The 21,100-nt window shown below is 64.0% G+C and overlaps 2 protein-coding genes across 2 annotated transcripts in view; one reads left to right on the plus strand and one right to left on the minus strand.

Annotated features, from left to right (window-relative positions):
* Window positions 1-3,212: 3,212 nt before the first annotated feature.
* On the plus strand, window positions 3,213-9,710 carry PTP4A3 (protein tyrosine phosphatase 4A3). Its single transcript, XM_040988570.1, has 6 exons — window positions 3,213-3,280; window positions 5,336-6,145; window positions 7,560-7,652; window positions 8,663-8,793; window positions 9,148-9,222; window positions 9,314-9,710. The coding sequence occupies exons 2-6, from the start codon at window positions 6,041-6,043 to the stop codon at window positions 9,429-9,431; spliced, it is 522 nt and encodes a 173-aa protein (XP_040844504.1). The 5' UTR covers window positions 3,213-3,280; window positions 5,336-6,040; the 3' UTR covers window positions 9,432-9,710.
* A 1,493-nt stretch (window positions 9,711-11,203) lies between these two features.
* Window positions 11,204-21,100, minus strand: part of LOC121161903 (maestro heat-like repeat family member 5) — a 31,815-nt gene continuing 21,918 nt past the window's right edge. The window contains exons 21-31 of the mRNA XM_040988573.1: window positions 16,731-16,884; window positions 16,050-16,231; window positions 14,799-14,954; window positions 14,444-14,558; window positions 13,898-14,041; window positions 12,926-13,102; window positions 12,484-12,639; window positions 11,877-11,999; window positions 11,698-11,800; window positions 11,527-11,601; window positions 11,204-11,304 (exon numbers count right to left, since the gene is read on the minus strand). Coding sequence (XP_040844507.1) covers window positions 11,204-11,304; window positions 11,527-11,601; window positions 11,698-11,800; window positions 11,877-11,999; window positions 12,484-12,639; window positions 12,926-13,102; window positions 13,898-14,041; window positions 14,444-14,558; window positions 14,799-14,954; window positions 16,050-16,231; window positions 16,731-16,884 — 1,486 coding nt within the window. The remainder of the gene's footprint in view (window positions 11,305-11,526; window positions 11,602-11,697; window positions 11,801-11,876; window positions 12,000-12,483; window positions 12,640-12,925; window positions 13,103-13,897; window positions 14,042-14,443; window positions 14,559-14,798; window positions 14,955-16,049; window positions 16,232-16,730; window positions 16,885-21,100) is intronic.

A 21,100-nucleotide genomic window follows, 5' to 3' on the forward strand; every position in this document is an offset into this window, starting at 1 on the left:
CCCTGTGGGGCTCCGTGGAGTGCTGGCAGCAGAGTCCCCAGAGCTGAGGCGGGGCGGGGAGGGCCTGGCTGTGTCCCCTGGGGCTGGGAGCTGGGGCCTCTTGTATCCATGCTGTGTGGGTGCTAACCCTTCCCCGGGCTAGATTCTGTGTGTGATTGCCTGGGGAGAGTCGGTCGGAGAAGGGCCGTCAGGGCTCAGCACCAGGCTGCTGGGGTCAGGCGGTCTGGCCCTGGTCCGGCCCTGGTCCGGCTCCCGCCCACCTTGAGCCCTCAGTGAAGTGGGGCTTGTGAGGGTTTGGTCTCTGGTTGGGGGCTCCACAGAGGCTGTTCCCCACTTTGGGGACCCTGCCACTTTTAGGGGGTGTTCTCTCCCCAAAGGTGGCTAAAGGAAATCAAGACCAACCCCCACGTCTTCCGTCTTTGCTACAACCCATGCCCATGTGGCCGAGTGCTGCCACCCCTTCCTACCCCATGCCCTGCCTGGAGACCTGGGCACTGGGCCCCCAGCGGGCTCCTGGAGGAAAAGGGGTCAGTGAGAAGTGAGTGGAGAACACGGCGCCTTGGGAGCCAACTCCATAATTCCACCTGCTGTGCACCTGGCACCAGACGGTGCTGAACGGGTACTTGGCAGCTTGGGTGAATGAGAGAGCAAGGGAATGAAAAATGCCCGATCCTGCTGCCCGCCTTGCGTGGGGTGAGGTGAGTTCCAAGCTACGGGCAGGGGGCCTGGGACAGCTACAGGTGCCAGGCCACTGTGTACCATGCGATGCCTGCCCAGCCATAAGCACCTGGCAGGAAGGGCATGTGGGGGCAGCCAGGGAGACGTGTAGGACTTGTGCCTCTGTGCCCCACCTGCTGGTGCTCACTGGCCCTTTGTTTCCTTGGCATCCCCAAGAGGCAGGGCTTGTCCTGCCCCTCACAGGCAAGCAACAGGCTCAGAGTGGGGAGACAGACACCCTGGCTGTTCTGGTACATCAGGGCCTGGAGCGGCTGCAGCTTCAGGAGCCTGAGGGTGTCTGGCCGGCCTTGCCCAACCACCTGCCCCAGCACTCTGTCCAACTGGGGGTCAGCTTGGGTGGACCTGCAGCCTTGGCATGTTCCTGTCCTGGTAGGGGCCTGGGTTTGGGGGGACTGCCTGGTGGCACGTGTGGGTGTTCTTGGTAGAGGGGGGCAGGCAGCCTGGGTTGCTAGGCAGCAGGGTAGCCTGGATGTAGCCCTGAGCTCCCTGGGGTGGCAGGGGGACAGGGGTCTGCCTCCCGGCCACAGTGCAGGTGACCTGCTTGGGGCTGACCCAGCCCTGGAAGGTGACCCTCTGGGCCATGTCTCCATCTTAAGGGAGGTGACTGGCCCCAGTTGGCGCCAGTGCTGGCTTGGAGTCACTTAGGGAGTGGGACTGGGGCCTTAGGGTCATGCACGCTTTGCCCTCTGGTCACGTCCGGGAAGCCTTCCATGACCTGTCCTCCTGCTGGTCCTAGGTCCAGGACCTGGGTGTGGTATTGGAGGGGGCTGGGGCGGCTGAGAGGCAGGGAGGGGCCCACAACTCCAGGAGCCGCCTGGGCTGGGCACTGGGCTGATGGTGGCTTTGGAGGACCTTCAGACCTCTGGTACTGAGAGCCTGTGAGGGCTTGTGGGTGTCTTCCCAGAACTCCTGGGTCGCTGACTGTCCACAAATAAGCGCGGAGCCCTCTCGGTGCCAGGGCCTCCCGCCGCAGCCAGGCATGCTACTCTTGTGGGCACGCAGCTGGGGAGATGGGTCAGCTGGGGGCAGCAGTGTGTTAGGGGACAAGGGAGCCGAGCTGCCTGCAGGGAGCTGAGGGCTGGGATGGGCCTGCTGGTGTCCCCACTCCCGGCCCCCTAGCCATGGGCATTTTTGGGTTGGCCCTGGCAGAGATTCCAGGAAAGGCTCCTGCCCTGATATAAATAGACTTCTCCGAAAGGCCTGGGGCTGTGCCAGTCCCAGCAGGTGCCCCCTCCCAGGCCTAGGCAGAGGCCCCTAGCAGGAGGGGGCAGTGCAGAGGGCTGGATGGCACAGCCACAGGTGGGTCCCGTGGCCTGGTGTGGGGTTGCAGAGCTGTGGGAAGGACTGCCTTTGCTGAAGGACTGCCTGGAGCAGAGGCACCGCGCTGGGGCAAGCCGATCCCGGGGCTTGCAAAGCTGAGCGACCTCCAGCTGGCTTGGTGACTATGAGGCCCTCTGAGCCACTGGGGTCCTATCCATGCAGTGGGGTGATGTTGGTGCCTTGTGGCAGGGGTGCAGGCGACAGCCAGAGCTGCTTGGGCCTCCAGAGTGAAAGGGGTGACATGTGAGTACCAGGAGGGGTCCCTGCCAGGGACTATGGGTGTTGGGGGGCCCCTGAATGCATGGGCAGGCCTGCCTGGTTCTGGAGGGGATGTGGGACTCCAGTGGCCTCTGCTGCAGCCTGCACATGCCTCTGTCCGTGTCCAGCCAGTGGCCAGCTCTGGCTCCCTAGGGTTGTGTTGGGGTAAGGTGGGGGCGGGAGAGCCTGAGGGGAGGGGCTCCCTGCTCTGGACTGGGCCCCTGGCCAGCCCTCCTCTGCCCCCTGGCCCCGGTGCTAACTGCTGATTGCAGGGCCCAGGCTGTCTGGGAGTTGGACTGAGAGTCGGATTCCCAGCCAGAGGCCAGGTCCCCGGGGAGCCTGTGTGCCTCACAGTGTGCACGCTGTCTCCCAGGCTGAGGGCTGAGGGCCTTGGGAAGACTTCTCTCGGGAAACTGGAAGTACCTGCGCCCTCATGCAGGGGCTGCTGACGGACAGGTGGGGTCCCTGGCCCCACTGCTGAGTCACTAGCAGTGCCTCAGTCTCCTCTCCCGAATACTGGGGGTGGGCAGCTGTCCTCAGAGGGGCTAGCAAGCACGGGGGGGGGGGCACCGGCAGCACCTCGTGGCAGAGCCCCTGCAGTTGGGCCTCGTGCTGCAGCCCCAGGGGCGGTGCACAGGAGCCGGCCCGCAGCACCGGGCGGAGGAAGGGCCGCGGCTTCCCCTTCCTGCGCCCGGCCCGGCTGCTTCCTTTTCCTCCGAGGCGGGACCCTCCGGTGGCGGGCTCCTTTGTGTGCGAGCCTCCGGGCAGCGGCCCGCAGCTATATTTAGGCAGCAGGTGTGGGAGCCCCCCGTGGCCGGCCCAGCGCCCGCCGGTCACTGCCCCACGTGACGCCCGGGCGCTATTAATAGCCGGGCCCGCCCGGGCACCGCCTGCGAGGCCCGCGCGCCAGGCCCTGGAGCACATGGAGGCGGCGGCAGCAGCAGCGGCAGACGTGAGGGCACGGGTGAGCGGGGTGGCCGGGCACCGAGAGCGGGAGGGCCCTGGGACCCCAGCCCCAGGTGGCAGCACCCTGGGAGGGTCGAGCAGGGAAGCCGTGCTGCCCATGACCCCAGCCGAGACTGCCCTCTAAGCTCCTTCTGCCAGCTGTGACCCCCCCTACGTTGTGCAGTGGGGTGCTCCAGGACCCCCTGGGTCCCCGGGCACTGGCAATGCACGGAGGGGCCAGGCTGTTGCATGCGGGTCTATAGGGAGTGAGGGGCTGCAGGCCCCAAGAGGCCCTTGTGGAATGGGAACGGACAGCAGGCTGAGCAGTTGATCAACGGCCCTCCCCTCCATTTCACAGCCCTGGAGCTTGAGGTTTGGGTGTGCTCGGACTCGGAGCTGACCAGGCGGGCATGGCTGTTGGTAGTGTGGCCACAGGCCTTGGTCAGTCCTGCCTGGGAGCAGGGCAGGGCTCTGAGGGGCACCATGCTTGTGGCCCCGTGTGCTTGGCTCTCTGGGCTGTGTGGGGACCCTGGGCAAGGCTGAGCTGTAGAGGACCATGGTGGGGTCCAGGCTGCGGAGACAACCCCAGCTCGGCCGCTGCAGCTGCCATGCCTCACCCTGAGCCCCTTCCAGCCTGAGCTCCGAGCCCAGCCAGGTCTAGCTCCTGATCGCTGTGGGCACGTGAGCACATCAGGCCTCAGGTGGGCTGTAGTGTGAGGTGGCCGAGGACCCGCCTCCTTCCTCGGGACCCTCACCCGGCTGGGGGTGACCGGCGCGTTCCCCGGGTAGGTCTCTGTGTGCCCAGGGTTGCCCTGGCTGTCCCCCTCTCACGCACGTTCACATGCACACAGTGTATATACGTATACATACTGTGCACCCACACGCACAGGCGTTCAGGAAGGGTGAGCAGGGCTGCACCTGGGACAGGATTCCTTCTCTACCTGGTGCTGCTGGCCAAGACCACGGCCACGGCTGGTCCAGCGTGGACTGAGACATCTCACTGTGAGGCCGTGCGGTGTGCAGGCAGCTGCAGGCTGGCAACAGTGGACCCCCACTTCCCGCCTCCCCTGTCCAAGGGCCTTGGTGTACTCAAGCTGAGGCTGCTGGCCCAGCCTGCCTAGGGGCATGGGACACGGGATCCTGGGTGGGGAGAGGGGTAAGAAGAGGTGGCAGTTGGGGGCATGGAAGACTGCCAGGGTGGGTCCAGAGGCACCCTTGACCCCGGCTGAGGGAGGTAGGGACTGTGGGCAGGTAAGACCGGGCAGGCCCCAGCTGGAGTACCCTGTGGGAACCCAGGGAGAATGTGCAAGTCTGCTGGGACTTGGGTGGGCCAGTGGGGGCGGGAGGGCATTCCTGCCGCCATCCCAGAGGGACGGAAGCAGGTACGGAGGTGACGGACTGCCCTGCCATCCCCACACATGCTGGCGACTGGCCGTTGGCCCTCGTGGTCTGCTTGGCTCGGGAACATCCCGCAGGGCACGCAGACCTATGTGTTTCTTGTCCTCACCAACCTTGGGAGACAGCTCAGGTGGCTGGGCTGGTGGCGGGTACGGGCTGGTGGAGGGGACGGGCTGGTGGCGGGTACGGGCTGGTGGAGGGGACGGGCTGGTGGCGGGTACGGGCTGGTGGAGGGGACGGGCTGGTGGCGGGTACGGGCTGGTGGAGGGGCTGGGCTGGTGGCGGGTACGGGCTGGTTGAGGGGCTGGGCTGGTGGCGGGTACGGGCTGGTGGCGGGTACGGGCTGGTGGAGGGGACGGGCTGGTGGAGGGGCTGGGCCGGTGGAGGGGCTGGGCTGGTGGAGGGGCTGGGCTGGTGGAGGGGACGGGCCGGTGGAGGGGACGGAGGCCTACGAGGAGACCATGGGGGCAGCCCTGTGGGAGGGGATCGGAGTGGCTCCTGGCGCGTCCCAAGGCTCAGACACACCGCGGGGTCCCCACAGTGGCAAAGAATACAAAAGGCAGGTCGGCCTACTGAAGGCTTACTGGGGTTCTGGGGTTTGGCTCCTCCTGGGGTGTGCATGGACCCTGCCCATCCTGCTCAGGGTCCCTCACTCCCCTCGCCCTTGCTTTCCCAGACGCTGCCTGTTGCCGACTGCTGTGGGGTCCGTGGAGAGCCTGCCGGGGGGCAGCCCTGAACACTGCCGTGCCCAACATTGCCGCTGCACCTGCCGTGCCTCTGCCCGTCACCATCGGCCCGGCCCATCTATGGTCCTCGCTGCCCGGCCTGGGGCCGGTCCTGACGCCTGAGCCCTCTGCTCTGCTCCGGGACTCGCTGTACCCTGATGGGGTAACGTGAACAGGGATCCTGTGCCCCCAGCGCCGTCTGAGACCCCAGCTGGCCCGGCCCCTGGGGCTGCAGGAATACACTCAGTTCCTCTCTCCTTTGGACCTGGGGCTTGGAGCCACCTTCTGAGCGAAAGGCGACCCTCTGTGCACAGATGCGGAGTCAGGGGGCATCCCCAGTGGGGGCCGCAGCCCTGACCGGTGTCCCAGTGGCCGGACCCACTTGGGGTTTTTGAAGTTGCCTGTTGCTGAGTGGACTTGTTGGCGCCATCGTCGTGGTGGTCAGACTCTGAGTGGCAGGCGTGTGGCGCTGTCTGCTGTACTCTGGGGTTCTTCTGTCCATTATTTTTTTACAATCATTGAAGCTGGGGGCTGATCCCGTGCCCTCACAAGCATTTGCACAATATTTGTGCCCAAGGTGGAGTCGGGGACAAGCGCCGGGACCTCTTCAGTTTCGGGGGGCTTCTCTGGTCCGTGTCGCCAGCCCTGTTCTGGCCATGGCTCGGATGAACCGCCCCGCCCCCGTGGAGGTCAGCTATAAGAACATGCGTTTCCTTATCACCCACAACCCCACCAATGCCACCCTCAGCACCTTCATCGAGGTGAGTGGGGCAGAGGGAGGGCAGGGTGCCCTGCATGCCCGCCTGCAGCATGGGATGAGTCATGGTCGACACTGACTCCTCCTCAAGGGGCATAACCCTGTTGCCTTGGGGGAACCCTCAGGCTCTCTGGGGGTCAGGCCGAGGGCTGCTGAACTCCTGGCGTGTGCTGGTGGGCTACTGCAGAGGTGGCCAGGGGTCCTGTGCCCTGCGCTGACCCTTGACCTCTGAGCAGAGGCAAAGTGGGGAGGGGTAGTCCCAGGTTGAGAAATGCACCAGCCCAGGCGGGTGCCAGGCAGGTGTCACTGTAGGCAGGAGTGACTGTGAGCCTGTGCACTGAGGGTGGGGCCTGCAGGTGGATCCAGCCCTGGAGCCCCAGCCCTCTGTGTGGGGTCAGACTGGGCAGGATGGTCGTTGGTCCTGGAGGGCGAGCTCCCATCCTGTGTGCATGCAGAGCCCAGAGCTGGCTGTGTGGTCTCCTGCAGACTCAGGGCTGTGGATGGAGCTGGCTGCAGTGGCAGAGCATGGGCACTTCTCTCCCATGAGGTGGGTGCTGGGGGAGGATGGAGCCCCTCACATTTAAACAGTGTAGAGCTGGTGAGGGCAGAGCAGGCGGCCTGGGATCCAGGACCCACAGCAAGCAAGGACCCTCATGGCTGTGCTGCTTCACAGTCAAGACCGTGAAGGTAACTCTAGACTCTAGGTCAACATGGTGGGTGCCCAGCTTGTGGTCAGGCTCAAGGCTCAGCGTGTGGTCAGGGTCAGAGTGTGAGCAGGCCCAGGTCAAGTGTGAACAGGGTCGGGGCTCCGTTCCCACCAGGATGGCGGCTCCCCTGCTGAGAACACAGAGGGACTCCCCATGTTCTCAGAATAGCTTGGCCCCGGCCTCGCTCTGTCGGCTGTCCCTTGTGTGTCCAGCAAGGCCCAGTGGCCAGTGGTACACAACTCCCAGAATAGCTGCTGGCAGCAGGTGGGGGCCCGACCTCGCTCTGCTGGGCTGGTGCCTGCCCTTCCTGGCCACCATACAGTCATGGCCACCTGCCCTGCTTCCAGCTACCCTACTGCGTACCGAGGGCCCCCTGCGGCCCCCCAGCACTGTCTCCAGTAGCTGTGTCTGGAGTCTCGGCTTTGGCTGAGTCCCAGGGACTGGACTTGGGTGGTGGGGTCTCAGGGGACAGTTGGTTCCAGGGCACACGGCGGAGGGACCGAGGCCCACACAGCTGAGAGCTGGTGCCCAGCTGCTTGCACTGTGTTGAGCCCCTGTGTTGAGGGAGTTGGAAAGACTGTAACCCTTGTAGGGGGAAATGGGGGGCTGGAGGACCTTGGGGTCCCCAGTTCTTTCCAAGCTGGGACAGGACTCATGCAGAGGTATTGCAAGTCCCTGGGACTGGGGTCTGAGCTGTCTTCTACTCCGCAGGACCTGAAGAAGTACGGGGCCACCACTGTGGTGCGCGTGTGTGAAGTGACCTATGACAAGGCCCCGCTGGAAAAAGATGGCATCACTGTGGTGGTAAGGGTGGAGGCCAGAGAGTCGGGGTGCCCAGATCCGGGGAGTCACCCCCCGCACCTCTTGCGCACCCCCCGCACCCTGTGGGCAGGGCCACCCTGGCGTCAGCCTCAGCCGGGCAGCTTCCAGGATGAGCGTGCCCAGGATACAGCCCCGTGCTGCTGTGCAAGTGGGAGCCGTTCATGTTTCTGACACAGCGCCAGGCGGAGACCAGGCCCAGTGGGGTACCTGCCCTGTGTGTTGCCAGGCTCCCAGGCGCCTGGGTCCATCCTGGGTCCTTCTCCCAGCCTCTTGCGGTCTGCCGTCGCCAGGTGGCAGGTCCCTGGGAGGAGCCCTTGGACTGTTTCCCCAGAGGAACCTCCAGGACAGGTGGGGGTGGAGCCAGCAATTCTGCTTTGTCCTAATGCATGTGGGTGGAGCTGGGATGTCCCTCAGCTCCAATTCCTGGGACCTGATGGCTGCACAGGAACCCGCTTTCTGATGGGCCCGTTGACAAACCCTGTCCGGCCATTTGGACAGGGTTGGGGGAGGAAGAGCCTGTCTGCTGGGGTGAGACTGGTCTCTGGTGGGAGCAACGAGACGAGCAGCAGCCTCCTGCACCAGGTGGCCCCCGTGGACTCCAAGGCACAGGAGCCCAAAGCCCTTTCTCCTTCCTGCCTGGACCCGGGCTGTGGCCATGGCGGGTGCTGCAGGCTTGTGTGTCACCATGGACATGGGCTCATGGGGCATGCAGGTGGGCAGGGGCATGACCTCTGCACCATGGGCCAGGATGCTGGGCTCTCCTGAGAAAGTGCTAGATGGGCCCAGGAAGGCTGCCTGGAGAAGGGGCTGCTGAGGTCAGCAGATGACCGTTTGCTTGCAGTGGGTGAGCCTGCCCTTCCCCGTGGCCTCTGGGGCCTGCTGGTCCCCTGACTTGACCCAGCCCCTTGCCCAGGACCTCGGGGCTAGGGTCTTCACAGGGCTTCCAACACCCCTCTCCCCTCCCCCGCCCCCCCCCCCCCCCCCCGCTGAAGGACTGGCCATTTGACGATGGGGCGCCCCCGCCTGGCAAGGTGGTGGAGGACTGGCTGAGCCTGCTGAAGGCCAAGTTCTGCGATGACCCGGGCAGCTGCGTGGCTGTACACTGTGTGGCTGGCCTGGGACGGTAAGTGACCACACTGCTGGCACTTGGCCGGGGCTTGGGGCCTGGGGTTGGCCTGCTCGCCTGTTCCACTGCGTGTCACTCCTCTGAGGACAAACCCCTTCCTCACAGCCCTGCAGGGAGGAAGTCTGTCCCTCCTTGTGTCTGATTCAAGTCCATTCTGATGGACTCAGAGCTCCCTGCATCTGTGTCACTTCACTCCTGCCCACGTAGCCATCCCCCTGGGACCCAGGGCCACACCAGCTGGGTGCTGAGCCCAGAGGTCACCCAGCAGAGGGCCTGACGGGAGGATGGGAGTGCCGAGGCCCAGAAACCCCAGCCCTGTGTCTGTCACCCCCCCCCCCCCAATCCTCCCAGGGCCCCGGTGCTGGTGGCGCTGGCCCTCCTGGAGAGCGGGATGAAGTATGAAGACGCCATCCACTTTATCCGACAGTAAGTGCCGTAGGCAGCCAGCGGGCAGGACGGCGTGGGAGGGGCAGCTGCTGGCTGGCTCACCTCTCCTCTGTCCCACTCCCCTGCCCAGGAAGCGCCGTGGAGCCATCAACAGCAAACAGCTCACCTACCTGGAGAAGTACCGGCCCAAGCAGAGGCTGCGCTTCAAGGACCCACACGCGCACAAGGCCAAGTGCTGCGTGATGTAGCACAGGCCCCAGCGCCTCCCTCCCGCCTTCTCTTTGGCAGGCAGGCAGGCGCGGCAGAGCCAAGGAGTCCCGCGGCCCGCCTGAGCCTGTGCCCGGCCCGGCCATCTCACCAGTGCCTGCTGTCCAGCCTGGCTGTTGCGGGGAACGGCTTCCTAACCACTAGGCCCAGCTCCCCCTCCACAGCCTCGGGTCCTTCCCCATCCTCAGCACCTTAAATTATTGGCTCCTGGCAGCCAGCTGCTGCTGATGTCCCTAGAAGGCAATAAAATGGAAACCGTGGCCATGAGTGCAGAGAGCAGGGCTGGGGGGCCTCTGGGGCTGGGGATCCAGGAGGCCGTTGCCTGGGGGTAGATCCTGCAACTGGGGTGTCTGGACAGGACTACCTGGCTTGGTTGTTGGAATTGCCATTCCCATGTGCAGGACAGGGTGGGGGTCTTCTGGCACTTATGGGGTCTGGGGGAGCAGGGCAGGGAATGCCCAGTGGCCTTCGAGGGACCCGTCCTCCGTGGGCAGGAAAGCAGGTCTGTCTCAGGCTCTGGTGCTCACGCTGGGTGTCCTCTGCCCCCCACCATCTCCCCCACTGAACACTTGCCCTCGGATGTGCCTCTTAGTCCCTGCTGGGCCTTGGCTGACCCCATCTGCACCTGCTGGCTTGGCCCTTGCCTCCCCAGGAGCCCGAGAGGCCCACCTAGCTCTTCTCCATGCCAATCCCAGTTCCCACCAGAGGCGCTGCCCCCAAGACACAGGCACCCACCGCCTGGGCCTTGGGGTGTTGCCACTGAAGCCACGGGGAGCACCTGTGTGTCGGGCTTTGGACCTCCCCTCTCCCAGGCAGCTCCCTGCTCGTTGGAATCAGGGCCTCTCTGTTTCCAGGTGAGCCCCAAAGCTACCCAGGAACTCAGGGAGCTCACACTCCCCTGGTCTGGGCTGCCCAGATGGAAGCTGGGAGGCCATGCCGCGCCCCTGGTCCCCTGCTGGAGGCTGGAGTGAGTCAGGTGGGCAGCTCCTCTTGGTGGTGGCTACAGGCCCTGGCTGCCGGCCCTCAGCTAGACGTGTCCCTGTGTTGCTGAACATGGCTGTACTTTCTCAACCCATGGTTCTGTTGTGCCAGCCTGGGCAGGTGTATTCCTGGCCCCAGAGGCTCTCAGTCTGGTGGAGACAGGCTGGGAATGTGCGTCGTGGAGGGCACATTGAGTGGGGAGGGGCCCAGGTGCAGTAGGGCAGGTGTGCTGGCTGGTCCAAGCTGCTTCTGTGGGCAGCCTGGGGTGAGGCCCCAGGAGGGCTGTGGCTGGGAAGTACCTTCCATGCACTCTGGGCCCAATTTAGAGTGGAGTCTTTGCTTGCTATGCACAGGCTAGAATTCTGGAGTTGGGGAGGGGCAGGACCCCAGGGCTCTCCATGCACCCCCTTTGCTGATGGACATCCTGGGCCACCCGCGACCTCGAGGTCAGGGTGACGGTGTATCAGGCTGGGCCAGCCCTGCCTGCCAGGAGGAGGGTGGTGAGATGAGGAGGGGACCTCAGGGACCCCACGAGCTACAAACAGAACCAGAGGGTGGCCACCGTGGGCTCCTTTCCCATATCCAGGCCGCCACAGGCCGGACCCCTACTCCAGGAATGGAGGGACTGGGTTTGGTCTGGGAGGAGAGAGGCCTGTGGGGTTTGGGCAGGGAGCTGACAGGTGTGACGCTTCTTTGTGAATCTAGATTTTTCTTTCAAATGGAAAAAAGTCTGTGCCACCAGGGGCGGGTGGGGCTGGGGGCGGAGCTGCAGTCAGGGCTGGGCTCGCGCCCACACCTTGGGGAGGAAGGAGAGCTGTCTGCTGGCGAACTCACGGGTGCCCGGCTCCGGGTCTTTCTTGAGGTCTTCAAAAGCTCCAGGGGAGAAGACACGAGTTAGCGGCGACCCCAGGGTCCCTTCTGGCCGGGGGGCAGTGCCTGCATGCTCTGGGGCTTCAGAGGCCCCCTTCACCCACACGGGGGTCCCTTAGGTTGTTAGGATGCAGGGGCGGAGGTAGGGGCTGGGCTCCAGAGGTCACATCCTGTGCTGACCCTGACCCTGTGGGTGGGGGTGGGGAGGGGGCTCTGCTTACTTACTGCGAAGCAGCAGGTTGAGGTCCACGTGGCTCACCAAGTGGGACACGGCCTGGGGGTGGTAGCAGACGGTGTAGCCTGCGTGAGAAGAGTAGGGGCAGAGGCCGTGGGTGGGGCTGGCCAGGCCTGCTCCTGTCTCCCTTGCCCGGGTGGCCCCGCCAGCCCTTCGTGTACCTATGAAGAGGGCGGCCCAGGTCTTCATGTGGCGGTGGCAGCTGTGCAGGTAGCCGAGGGCCTGCGTCAGGTGGATCCTGAACTCCTCCTGGCTGCCGCTCATCTGGTGAGGGGGGAGGCCCGCGGTCATCACTGCCACCGTGCCCGGGGAGAGCCTGCCCTTGCCCCCAGGTCCTCACCAAGCAGGTCCAGAGGAAGTGGCGGGCACTGAGGCCCCTCTCCCAGGCCAGCGTGCAGAAGAGGGTGTGCTGTAACCGCCAGTGGAGCAGCACGGCGCAGCGGTAGAAGGTGAACTTGGCCTGCTGTGGTGCAGTTAGGGGAGGGGTCACCGCCAGCCCTGTGCGTCTGAGCCCAAGTCCTCGGCCCAGGGATCAGAAAGATTCTGGTGGGGGGGGGTCCATAGTCTCTCCCCCCCCCCCCCCCGCTCCTCGGGGAAGCCACCCCAGTCCCTGCTGGATTGGGACTGGCTGTGTGACGCCCCCGTGGCAGGGAGCCACTGTGACCGCTGTGCCTGGGCACTTGTTGCTCGGCAGGTGTCCCTGCCACGTGTCAGGCACCAGGGTCCTGACTGCATGGACAGCGTGGACGTGCTGGGGCGTGAGGTGGTGTGCAGGTGTGGGTACAGACTTGGGCTCAGGTGTTTGCCAGTGTGGGCAAAGCAGTGCATGCCTGTGGGGATGGGACAGGCCCACTAAGGTCAGGGCAGCCACTCTCAGTGGCTGGAGCCTCTGCCTGTCCCAGGGAGGGCCCCTTGCTGTAGGCGCCCTGGCTAAGGTGGGCACTGACCTTCGTGACGGCTGGGCACTGGTCCTTCAGGTGCAAGAGCAGGGGCACCATACTCTGGTGCACCTGGTTGCGCAGGTCGCTGGTCTCCCTGCCTGTTATCATTGCCACCAGGTCCCCAAATAGTGCCATGGCCGCTGCCCGAATCGTGTCCCGCTCCTGTAGGGGGGAGCAGCAGCCAGGCACGCCTGCCCTGAGAACCCCGCCCGCCGGCCGCTTGCCGCGGCTGGGGACTCCTAGTGTCCCTTTCCGACACCCCAGGGCGTCAGGAATACAGTTGGGGGCGGGCTCGGCCTGCTTGGTCCCCAGGGAAGGGGGAACATCTGCCTGTGAGAGGGGGACTCCACCTGCTGCTGTGCGGCCACTTGGCGGCCGACCCAACCCACCTGCGCTGGGGACGCGCACCCTGGCCTTCCACCCCCGGGGGTCTCGCCCGCGTGCTCACGTCGTCGAAGAAAGAGCGGGCTTTGACAGCGACGCGGAGGCTCTGGGCGCCGGCGCCTTGCGGGCCCAGGCGGTGCAGCACTTCCGACACGGTGTCCATGAGGCGCACCACCACCGGCTCGCTGTTCTGGAAGAATCCGTTCAGGAAGGGCGGCAGCTGCCCGCGGAGCAGGGCTCCCTGGGGGCGGCGGGCAGGGTGGGTGGAAGGTGCCGGCACCATATTCCCTGCCCCATCACTGCACCCTGCATCCCTGCCCACTGCAAGCCGCGCCTCACCCTGCCACCTGGGGGCTGGTGCGGCTGCGGGACAAGCAGGAGGCAGACAGTTCCTGGGAGCCACCTGCACCCCAACCCTAGTATGGCATACCCTCCGACCCAGCCTCACCCTGGGACAGACAGGCTAGGGGCTGCAGCTGACAACAAGTGACAGGATTGGGACATACTGAAGTCACGCCCTGCCAGTGGGTGAGGTGGCCACCTCCTCCCCAGCACGCTTTTCTATGGCCTCACTTCCGGAGCTAGTCCTTGCCGCATGCACCTGCAGTCCCTAGGAACTGCCTGGGGGCCACACGAGTGAGCAGCTGTGTGCTTGTGTGCTGGCATCCGGCCCCTTCTGAGGGCCCTGGACAATAGCCAGGGTGGTGCAGAGGGCCCCTGCCGCCTTCCTAAGCTCTCACTGGCTCCCTTTGAGCAACTGAGTTGCCCAATGGCCACACATGCCTTCCAGTGTGCTGGCCCTGCCCGACTCCTCAGGGGAACCCAGAGGGGAGCCGGGAACAGGAGTCCCTATCCGATTAGGTGTCTGGGAGAAGAGCGGGAGAAGGGGGCATGGACGGCTGGCCACGGAAGTGGCCATGACGGAGTAGATGTCTGGATCACTGGATGAGTGAATAAATACAAGGAGCAGGTGGTGGGAGGGTGGAGGGGTGAGGGGCTGGCACGAGCTGGGGCCCCACCCACGTAGTGCCCTCACCTTCTCCGGGTGGAAGAGGATGTTGCTGAGGCCCTGCAGGCTGGACACGCGCACATCTGGGCTGGAGTCTCTGAGGCCGTGTGCCAGCACGCTCAGGGCGGCCTGCCAGGGCAGCACCTCCGGCAGCAGGGGGCTATAGAGGAACTGGGGCACCCCCGGGGGGTGGGCCGCTCAGGCCTGGCACCCTGGGGTGGGGGCGGGAGACCAGCACCCCTTGGCTGTCTTGGGTTGGGAGCACTTGGGGCTCAATGGGTCCAATGCTCCCTGTGTAGTGCGGGAAGCCCAGGCCCAGCAAGGGGCGACAGCCTGGTTCCTGGGATGCCGGGGCGTCATAGCCTTACGGAAGGTGTTGGTAGGGTGGGCTGGCCCAGCGCTTTCACCCTTCCCAACCCCAGGGTGCAGCCCAGCAGCCCGGTTGCCCCTGGGATGCCTCCTCCTTCACCCAGCCTTTTGCCTCTGCACGGGTTGGGTGTGCCTAGAGGGAGAATTAGGGAGACAGTTCCCACGGGGGGCTGCGCTGGTGCAGGGGCGGAAGTGCACCCCTACCTCAGTGAGGATGAGGATGGCCGCTTTCCTCTCCCGCTCCTCTTGGCTTTGCAGGCTGGGCAGCAGCTGGCTCAGCACCGCCTGGAGCTGCTGGCACTGATTCTCTACCATGGCCCTGGGGAGGGGCACCCTCTGTCACCCTCTCTGTCCCATCCCTTTGGGGACCAGCCGAGGCTGGGCATGCATCCCTCTGTGTACCCTGCTCCCTGCATGCTCTCAGGGTGCCTGTGGCTGGGTGTGGGGGGTCATGTCCACACCCAGGCAACTGTACCCTGAGCATGCCCGAGGGGCACCGGGGACTTAAGAAGGTCTGGGTGCCCTCGCTGCGGGGCACACAGCCTGCCCCTGCCCGCACCTGGCAAGGAGGCCGACGCCCTTAGGGTAGGTGTGCATGCAGGTGAAGTTCTCCCAGGCCCCCCGCAGCTGCAGGTGTGCGAAGTCGTTCCAGTGGCCCGTGGTGGACAGCAGGCTCTTCAGGGCCTCCACGGATGTGCTGTGGCAAAGCGGAGCACTCAGCGGCCTGTCCGTGGGCTTTGGCTGCCCCTGTTCCATAGGTCCCCCCAGGGGATGTACATGGGCACTCCTGCTGTGAGGGGCATGCTCCCAGGAGATGGGGAGTTCCCTGGGATGCAGACAGGTGGCACTGCTGTATAGCAGCTTGCACACCAGGCTAGGCGGGGCCACGTGGGAAGTGGGGGCAGTGGCCGGCAGCTGATGGTGGTGCTTGGGGGCGGCCAGGCTAGGCGGTGGAGCCTTCTCCAGGTTATAACCCTGTATGGGGCTGGCACCTGGGAAAGACATTCCAGCGTGTACCCCCCATGTCTGGTGGGAGACTGCTTTGTCAGCTTGTTACGGAGGAATTGTGTGTTCTACACAGCTGATGGGAATTGCAAAGGAGCTGCCGCCTCCTGGGTGCCACCCAGGGAGCACTGGGCAGGCCGATACACTGTGTGCACAGGGACCCACACAGGGAAAAGAACCAGTCCCAGCAAGTGGGAAGATGTGCTGGCTGAGCTTCTGGAACAGGGCCTGGGGCAGGGCGGCTGTAGGTACAGCCCAAATGTCCCAACAGGGCCTCCTGCACGCTGTGCCCTCCGGCCAGCTGGGCATGGTCCAGGGACCCCGATGGGTGTCTGCCTCCCAGGTTCTGGGCAGCGTGCGATCCTGGCTTTCCATCTGGGAAGGCCACCTTGTATGGGTGGCATGCGGAGGAAGGTGGGTGCAGTGTGGGGTACACCCCTGTCTGGTAGCAGTCACCCCAATGAGTGGATGGGGCTCCCCCTGCCGGCTGCTCCAAGCTGTGGGTGTGTCTGGGGTCACAGCTCCGTGGGGCTCTCCCTGCCCCAGCACCCGTGAGTGTGGCCCTGTTTGAATGCAGGGTTCTTGCAGAGGGCGGGGAAGTGGGACGAGTATGAAGCTCACACACAGGCCCTCAGGGAGACACTGGTGGCGTTGGTGACGTAGCTCCAGTGAAGCAGCTCCAAGCCAGGAAACAACAGGGAGTAAGGAGGGAGCGGCAGGGTGCCCCTGCCCACAGGTGCGGGAGAATGGCCGGGCACCCGCTTCAGAGCCGCTGTGCACAGCTGGGCAGACAGCCCGGGCTTACTTCTGGGGACTGGGTGCTGCCATTTCCGGGGCCTGCTGCTGGGGTAGGGCCTCAGCCGGCAGGTTCAGCTCCAGGACGTAGTGCATCTGGGTGAGCAGAGCCAGGAACAGCTTGGGGTAGGTGTCCCGCACCGCTTGCTTGAACTCGCGGGCAAACTGGAGTTCATGCAGTGTGTTCATGGCCTGGGTAGAGGCGGGCGGTGGTCAGGCTCTCATCCCAGCTACTCCATAGCCTCGGGGCTGCATCTGGGTGTGGCTGGGTCTAGCGTGGCTCCAGGCTGGTGACCCCGGCTTTTGCTGCTCTCCGGCACTGCTGGACAGCTCCCACTGTGACCTGGGCACCTGCTTGGTTCCGCCCCCAGCTCCATCCCTCCTCTCTGGCCTCATCCCCAGCTCTGCCCAGCTCCACCCTGCCTCTGACTCTGCCCTGTTTCCAACCCAGCTGCACCCCCGGCTGCCTGTCTTATACACCAGCAGTGGCCCAAAGCCACAATGCTGGGGGCACCAACTGCCCCTTAGGCAGAGCCCACGACAGTGGCTCCAGGCCCGAGGTGACATTCAGGCCAGAATGTTGTGTGGTGTACAGGGGACAGCTCTGAGCAGCAATGATAAGGGGCAGGGCATGGGGCTGAGCTGGGCCTGTGCAGCCTGGACGGGGGTCTCCCACATAAAGGACACTCACGGCCAGCGAGCGCAAGTAGGTCTTCTTGGAGCGCCGGGGGCCGCCAGCCCCCCTAGGCAGGGGCCGCTTCTGCAGCCAGGCCAGCAGCACTTCCAGCACAGCACGGCTCACAGGCTGCTCAGCCCCCAGGGCCCTCCACAGACGGATGGCGTGGCTGCGGGCAGAGGGGGGCTGTGAGGGTCACACTGGGCCTGGGGCCAGCCAGGCACTGCAGCTCTGCCCTCGCCCCCCCCAGAAGAGAGCATCCTGGGTGTGTGGGGCCTGGTGGTCTGTTCCCTGCTCTTGCCCCATCTCCTCCCCTCCAACCTCCAGGGCCCCCTGGGCGTTCCCCACCACTTGCTCCGGTTCTGGGAACCCTCCCCTCCTGGGCTTTTGGTGAAGTCGCCAAGCTCTGGGGTCTGTTCCCCAGGGCACCCTGGTGGAGTTGGGGTTCTGGCAGCACAGGCACAACTTTCAGGTGGCAGTGGAGCACCTGGAGTGGACCTGGAGCACAGGTGCACACTGGGAGGACCAAAGTCAGGGGCCAGTCCTGGACGGGACCCTGCCACGCAGCTGGGGAGCCGGGAGCAGAAGCCAGGTCCAGGTCTCTGGCCTTCCCAACCCTGTGAGGCCCCTCTGCTCCTGCCCCCACTGTCCTTGCTGTCTTAGTGACAGGCCCCACCACTCCAGGCTTGGGCTCAAGTCCTCCCTCTCTGTGTGGCAGGACCTTGAGACACTGACCCGCTGCCCCGCTCCCACCCTGGGTCTTCAATTCTGACTGCAGGGTGGGGACAGTGCCACTGTGAAGGGCTTCTCCATGGAGGCAGGTGGGCTGTCCCTCACTGCAGGTGCTGGACACTGTCCCTGCAGGCCACGTTCCCAGAGAACCAAACAACACACACGGCCTGTCTGTGCTTGACAGGAGGAAGAAGGTAAAAGGGGAAAGGGGAGAGAGGGAGGGAGGAGGAGGAGGAGGGCACAGAGGCAGCCATCCCTGAGAAAGACCTGGTGGTGCACTGAGCTGGGTGTGGCATTCCTGGTGTGCTCTGTGTGTGTGTGTGTGTGTGTGTGTGTGTGTGTGTGTTGGGGAGCAGACACAAATGCCAGTGGAGCACATGGTAGTGGGGGGGCATGTCCTGACCCTGGAGGTCACTGGAAGGTGGGGCCCTTGGAAGGCTTCGAGTCCCAGGTTCCCCGGGCTGCTGGGTGTTGGGGGAAGCTGGAAGCAGGCCAGCATCTCTGGGTGAGGGTCGTGATGAGAGGGGTCAGAGGAGTTGGGGGATGGGGCAGCATTACCTAGTGGGTAGGACTTGAGTGGTGAGTCAGGAGGCACTGGGCATCTCTGGCACAGCCGAAACACACAGCAGTACCCGGCACGGCCTACAGGGGGCGGTGGTTGCCCCAGGAAGGTCAGCATGGACAGGGAGTGGACAGATGCCTTGGACATCCAGGGCAGCAGGTGGGCCGGGGAGGACCCAGGGCCAAGGTGAACCCTGGGATGAGGGGGCTGCCAGGAAGTGGGGACAGCAGAGGGTGGGGCTGTGGCCCAGGACATGGGGATTCTGAGTGAACAGTTAGGGTCGTGTGTCTCCGGGAGAGAGGAACCAGCCTGAGTCTGACTGAGCTGTCCTGTCCCAGAGGCCGGAGATGAGATCCGTCAGACCCAGCAGCCCGAGGCGTGGTGACCTTGTGGGAGCAGTGACAGTCCGAGGCCAGTGACATTTAGAAGCTACAGGAGGTGGAGCCCGGCGAGGCCAGCCAGCCAGCTGAGAAGTGGACAGAGGGCTTGGCTGGGCAGGTCTCCAGCGAGACACAACCGTGGGCAGCAGACCCAGAAAAGATGCCCAGCTCCTGTCATTCAGCACCAGAGCCTCCTCGTGTCACCATGCATCTGCCAATGTGGCCACAGGTCCACCTATGCCCCAAAGGACTGGAGAAAGGACTCCAACTCGGTCTGCTGCCTCCCAGCACACACACGCCCTCCCAGGCCCAAAGCCCATGGACACCCCAGTCGACAGGGGCAGCCCAAAGATGTCCTCACCCGCACCTCACCTCCCTCGTGCTGGTCCACCCCCCAGACGCCTTCTAAGACCAGACTTTGGCTAGGGCCGTAACGCAGTCCAGGTCCCACCTGTGTCAGCCAAACACCCACCCAGCACACCCAGTGGAAAGGGCAGGCTCTGAAACACATAGTCTTCCTCACAAGAGCTGGAAAATCGATCAGACCCTTTGCTGAACAGCCTACTAGCCCAACCACCTGGACTTGGCTGCACGCAACGGCAGAGGCCGACGGCGACTTTGCGTCTTACAGACATATCACAGCACCAACACGAGTGTGAACCCACGTCCCAGCTGAGCCAGGAGGCAGACAAGGTGACAGGGCCAGCTCTGAGTGCAGTGACGCATGCCGCAGGCAGCACTGCAGCTCAGGAAGACGTCCCCAACCCGGGGCTGTCAGCTCCAACTGGGGCTGAAGAGACAGGTGTCTGACAAGACAGTGCCCACAAATCAACTCAGAAAGAAGGGAGATGACCAAGTGGTCATGAGAGCTGAGATTCAAATAAAAAATTAAGATTGATTTATTTATTGGAAAGGCATATTTTCAGAGAGAGAAGGAGAGACAAAGATGTTCTATTGCTAGTTCGTTGCCCCGATGGTCACCATGGCAGAGCTGGACTGGCCAGGAGCCAGGAGCTTCATCCTGGATCTTCCGTGTAATGCGGGGACCCAGGGACAAGAAACACGCTCTGCTGTTTCTCCAGGTGCATAAACAGGGAGCTGGATTGGAAGCAGAACAGCCGGGACTTGACCCAGCGCCCACATGGGATGTTGCAAGTGGGGGCTTCACATGCTGCACTCCAGTGTTGGCTCTTAAATGAATATTTAACCAGGTGACATCTGGGAAGGACAGGAGGAGAGAGGATGTGGGAGGCTGCAGAGTCAGTGGTGGGACTGGCAGGCGGGCCAGCAAGCAGCACCTGCTGCAGTACCAAGTCCTTGTGGACAGAAGCCCAAGGGAGCCACGGCCAGGACAGCAGGAGCCCTCGGCTCTGTGAGCAAAGCACGTGCCAGGTGCTGGGACACATGCAGGAGGACGGACCCGGAGGCGTTTGGGTTTCAGAGAAAGACAAAGTGCCCAGTCTATATGAGCGGAGAGCCAGGTGGCAGCTGTTCTTGACCCTGAAACCATGGCTGGCCGTCTAGGGAGACCCTGCTAAGCACAGGTGAACGGCCGGGCAGGCAGCCATACTTTCAAGCAAGCCGACTCCAGCCCGCCAGAGCCCGTTCTCAAGCCTGCTACGGAGTGTGAGGTCACAGCACAGCCGCACCACTGACCAACAGGAGCTCGGGGAGGCGGAGGGCAGCCGCTCATCTCCCACACCGCTGGGCTTAGCAAGACTGAGGATGAACATTTGAAAGTGAAATAGGGGATTGAAGACACTGACATGGCTGGTTGGGGTGACAAGTAAGTAAGGGGGTTCGTGCGGAACATGCCTCCCCTTCGAACCCTGTTTCATGTCTGCACCAAGGTGTAAGCCTCTGCCTGTGGCCCCAGCATCCTTTTGGGCACCGATTTGAGTTCCAGCAGCTCCACTTCCCATCCAGCTCCCTGCTTGTAGCCTGGGAAAGCAGTCGAGGACGGCCCAAGCCTTGGGACCCTGCACCTGCATGGGAGACCTGGAGGAGGCTCCTGACTTTGATCAGGGGATGAAAAATCTCCCTCTCTTATTCTGCTCTTCAAACAAATAAATGCATCTTTAAAATAAATACATAAGAGAATGGACCACTTCACACCACACTAATGGGAAGTCAGCTGTAGCAGCGATGCAGCAACGGGCACTGGCTGCGACCCAACAGGCCGGGAGTGTCACGATGTGCAGGCGCCGGCTGCACGCTACGGCACGCAGGGGACACGTGAAGATCAGAAACAGGACACTCCTGTCGGGCGGCGTGTGTGTGGGGGTGCCTCTCCACATGGGGAGAATGGAAGCATACAGCGAACCCACACACACACCCCAAGGTGCCCGGTGTGCACATGCTGCACCCTGACAACGTAATTGCAGAGGACACTCGGGTGCCAGCGCTCGGTGTCATGCCCGAGACACTGCCGGGAGCACCCTCACCCCGCATCCCAGAGCCGGCTGGAGCCCTGGTCCTGTGCCTGGTGTTGGCTACTGGGCGGCCGCAGGCATCAAGCGGCTGGGTCCCTGCCGTGCACCTGGGAGACCAGGTTGGGACTCCTGGCCCCTGGCCGGGGTCTGACCCAGCCCCAGCTGTGACGGGCATTTGGGGCCTGGAGCAACAGATGCAACATCTCTGTCTTTCTGCCTCTAATAAAATAAATATAGACACAACTTCCAACAGTTATTACTGGTGACATTCACCGATGG

This window comes from Ochotona curzoniae, unplaced genomic scaffold, assembly GCF_017591425.1.
Source record: "Ochotona curzoniae isolate NIBS_2020 unplaced genomic scaffold, NIBS_Ocur_1.0 contig_4917, whole genome shotgun sequence".
In the NCBI taxonomy this organism is placed as follows: domain Eukaryota; kingdom Metazoa; phylum Chordata; class Mammalia; order Lagomorpha; family Ochotonidae; genus Ochotona; species Ochotona curzoniae.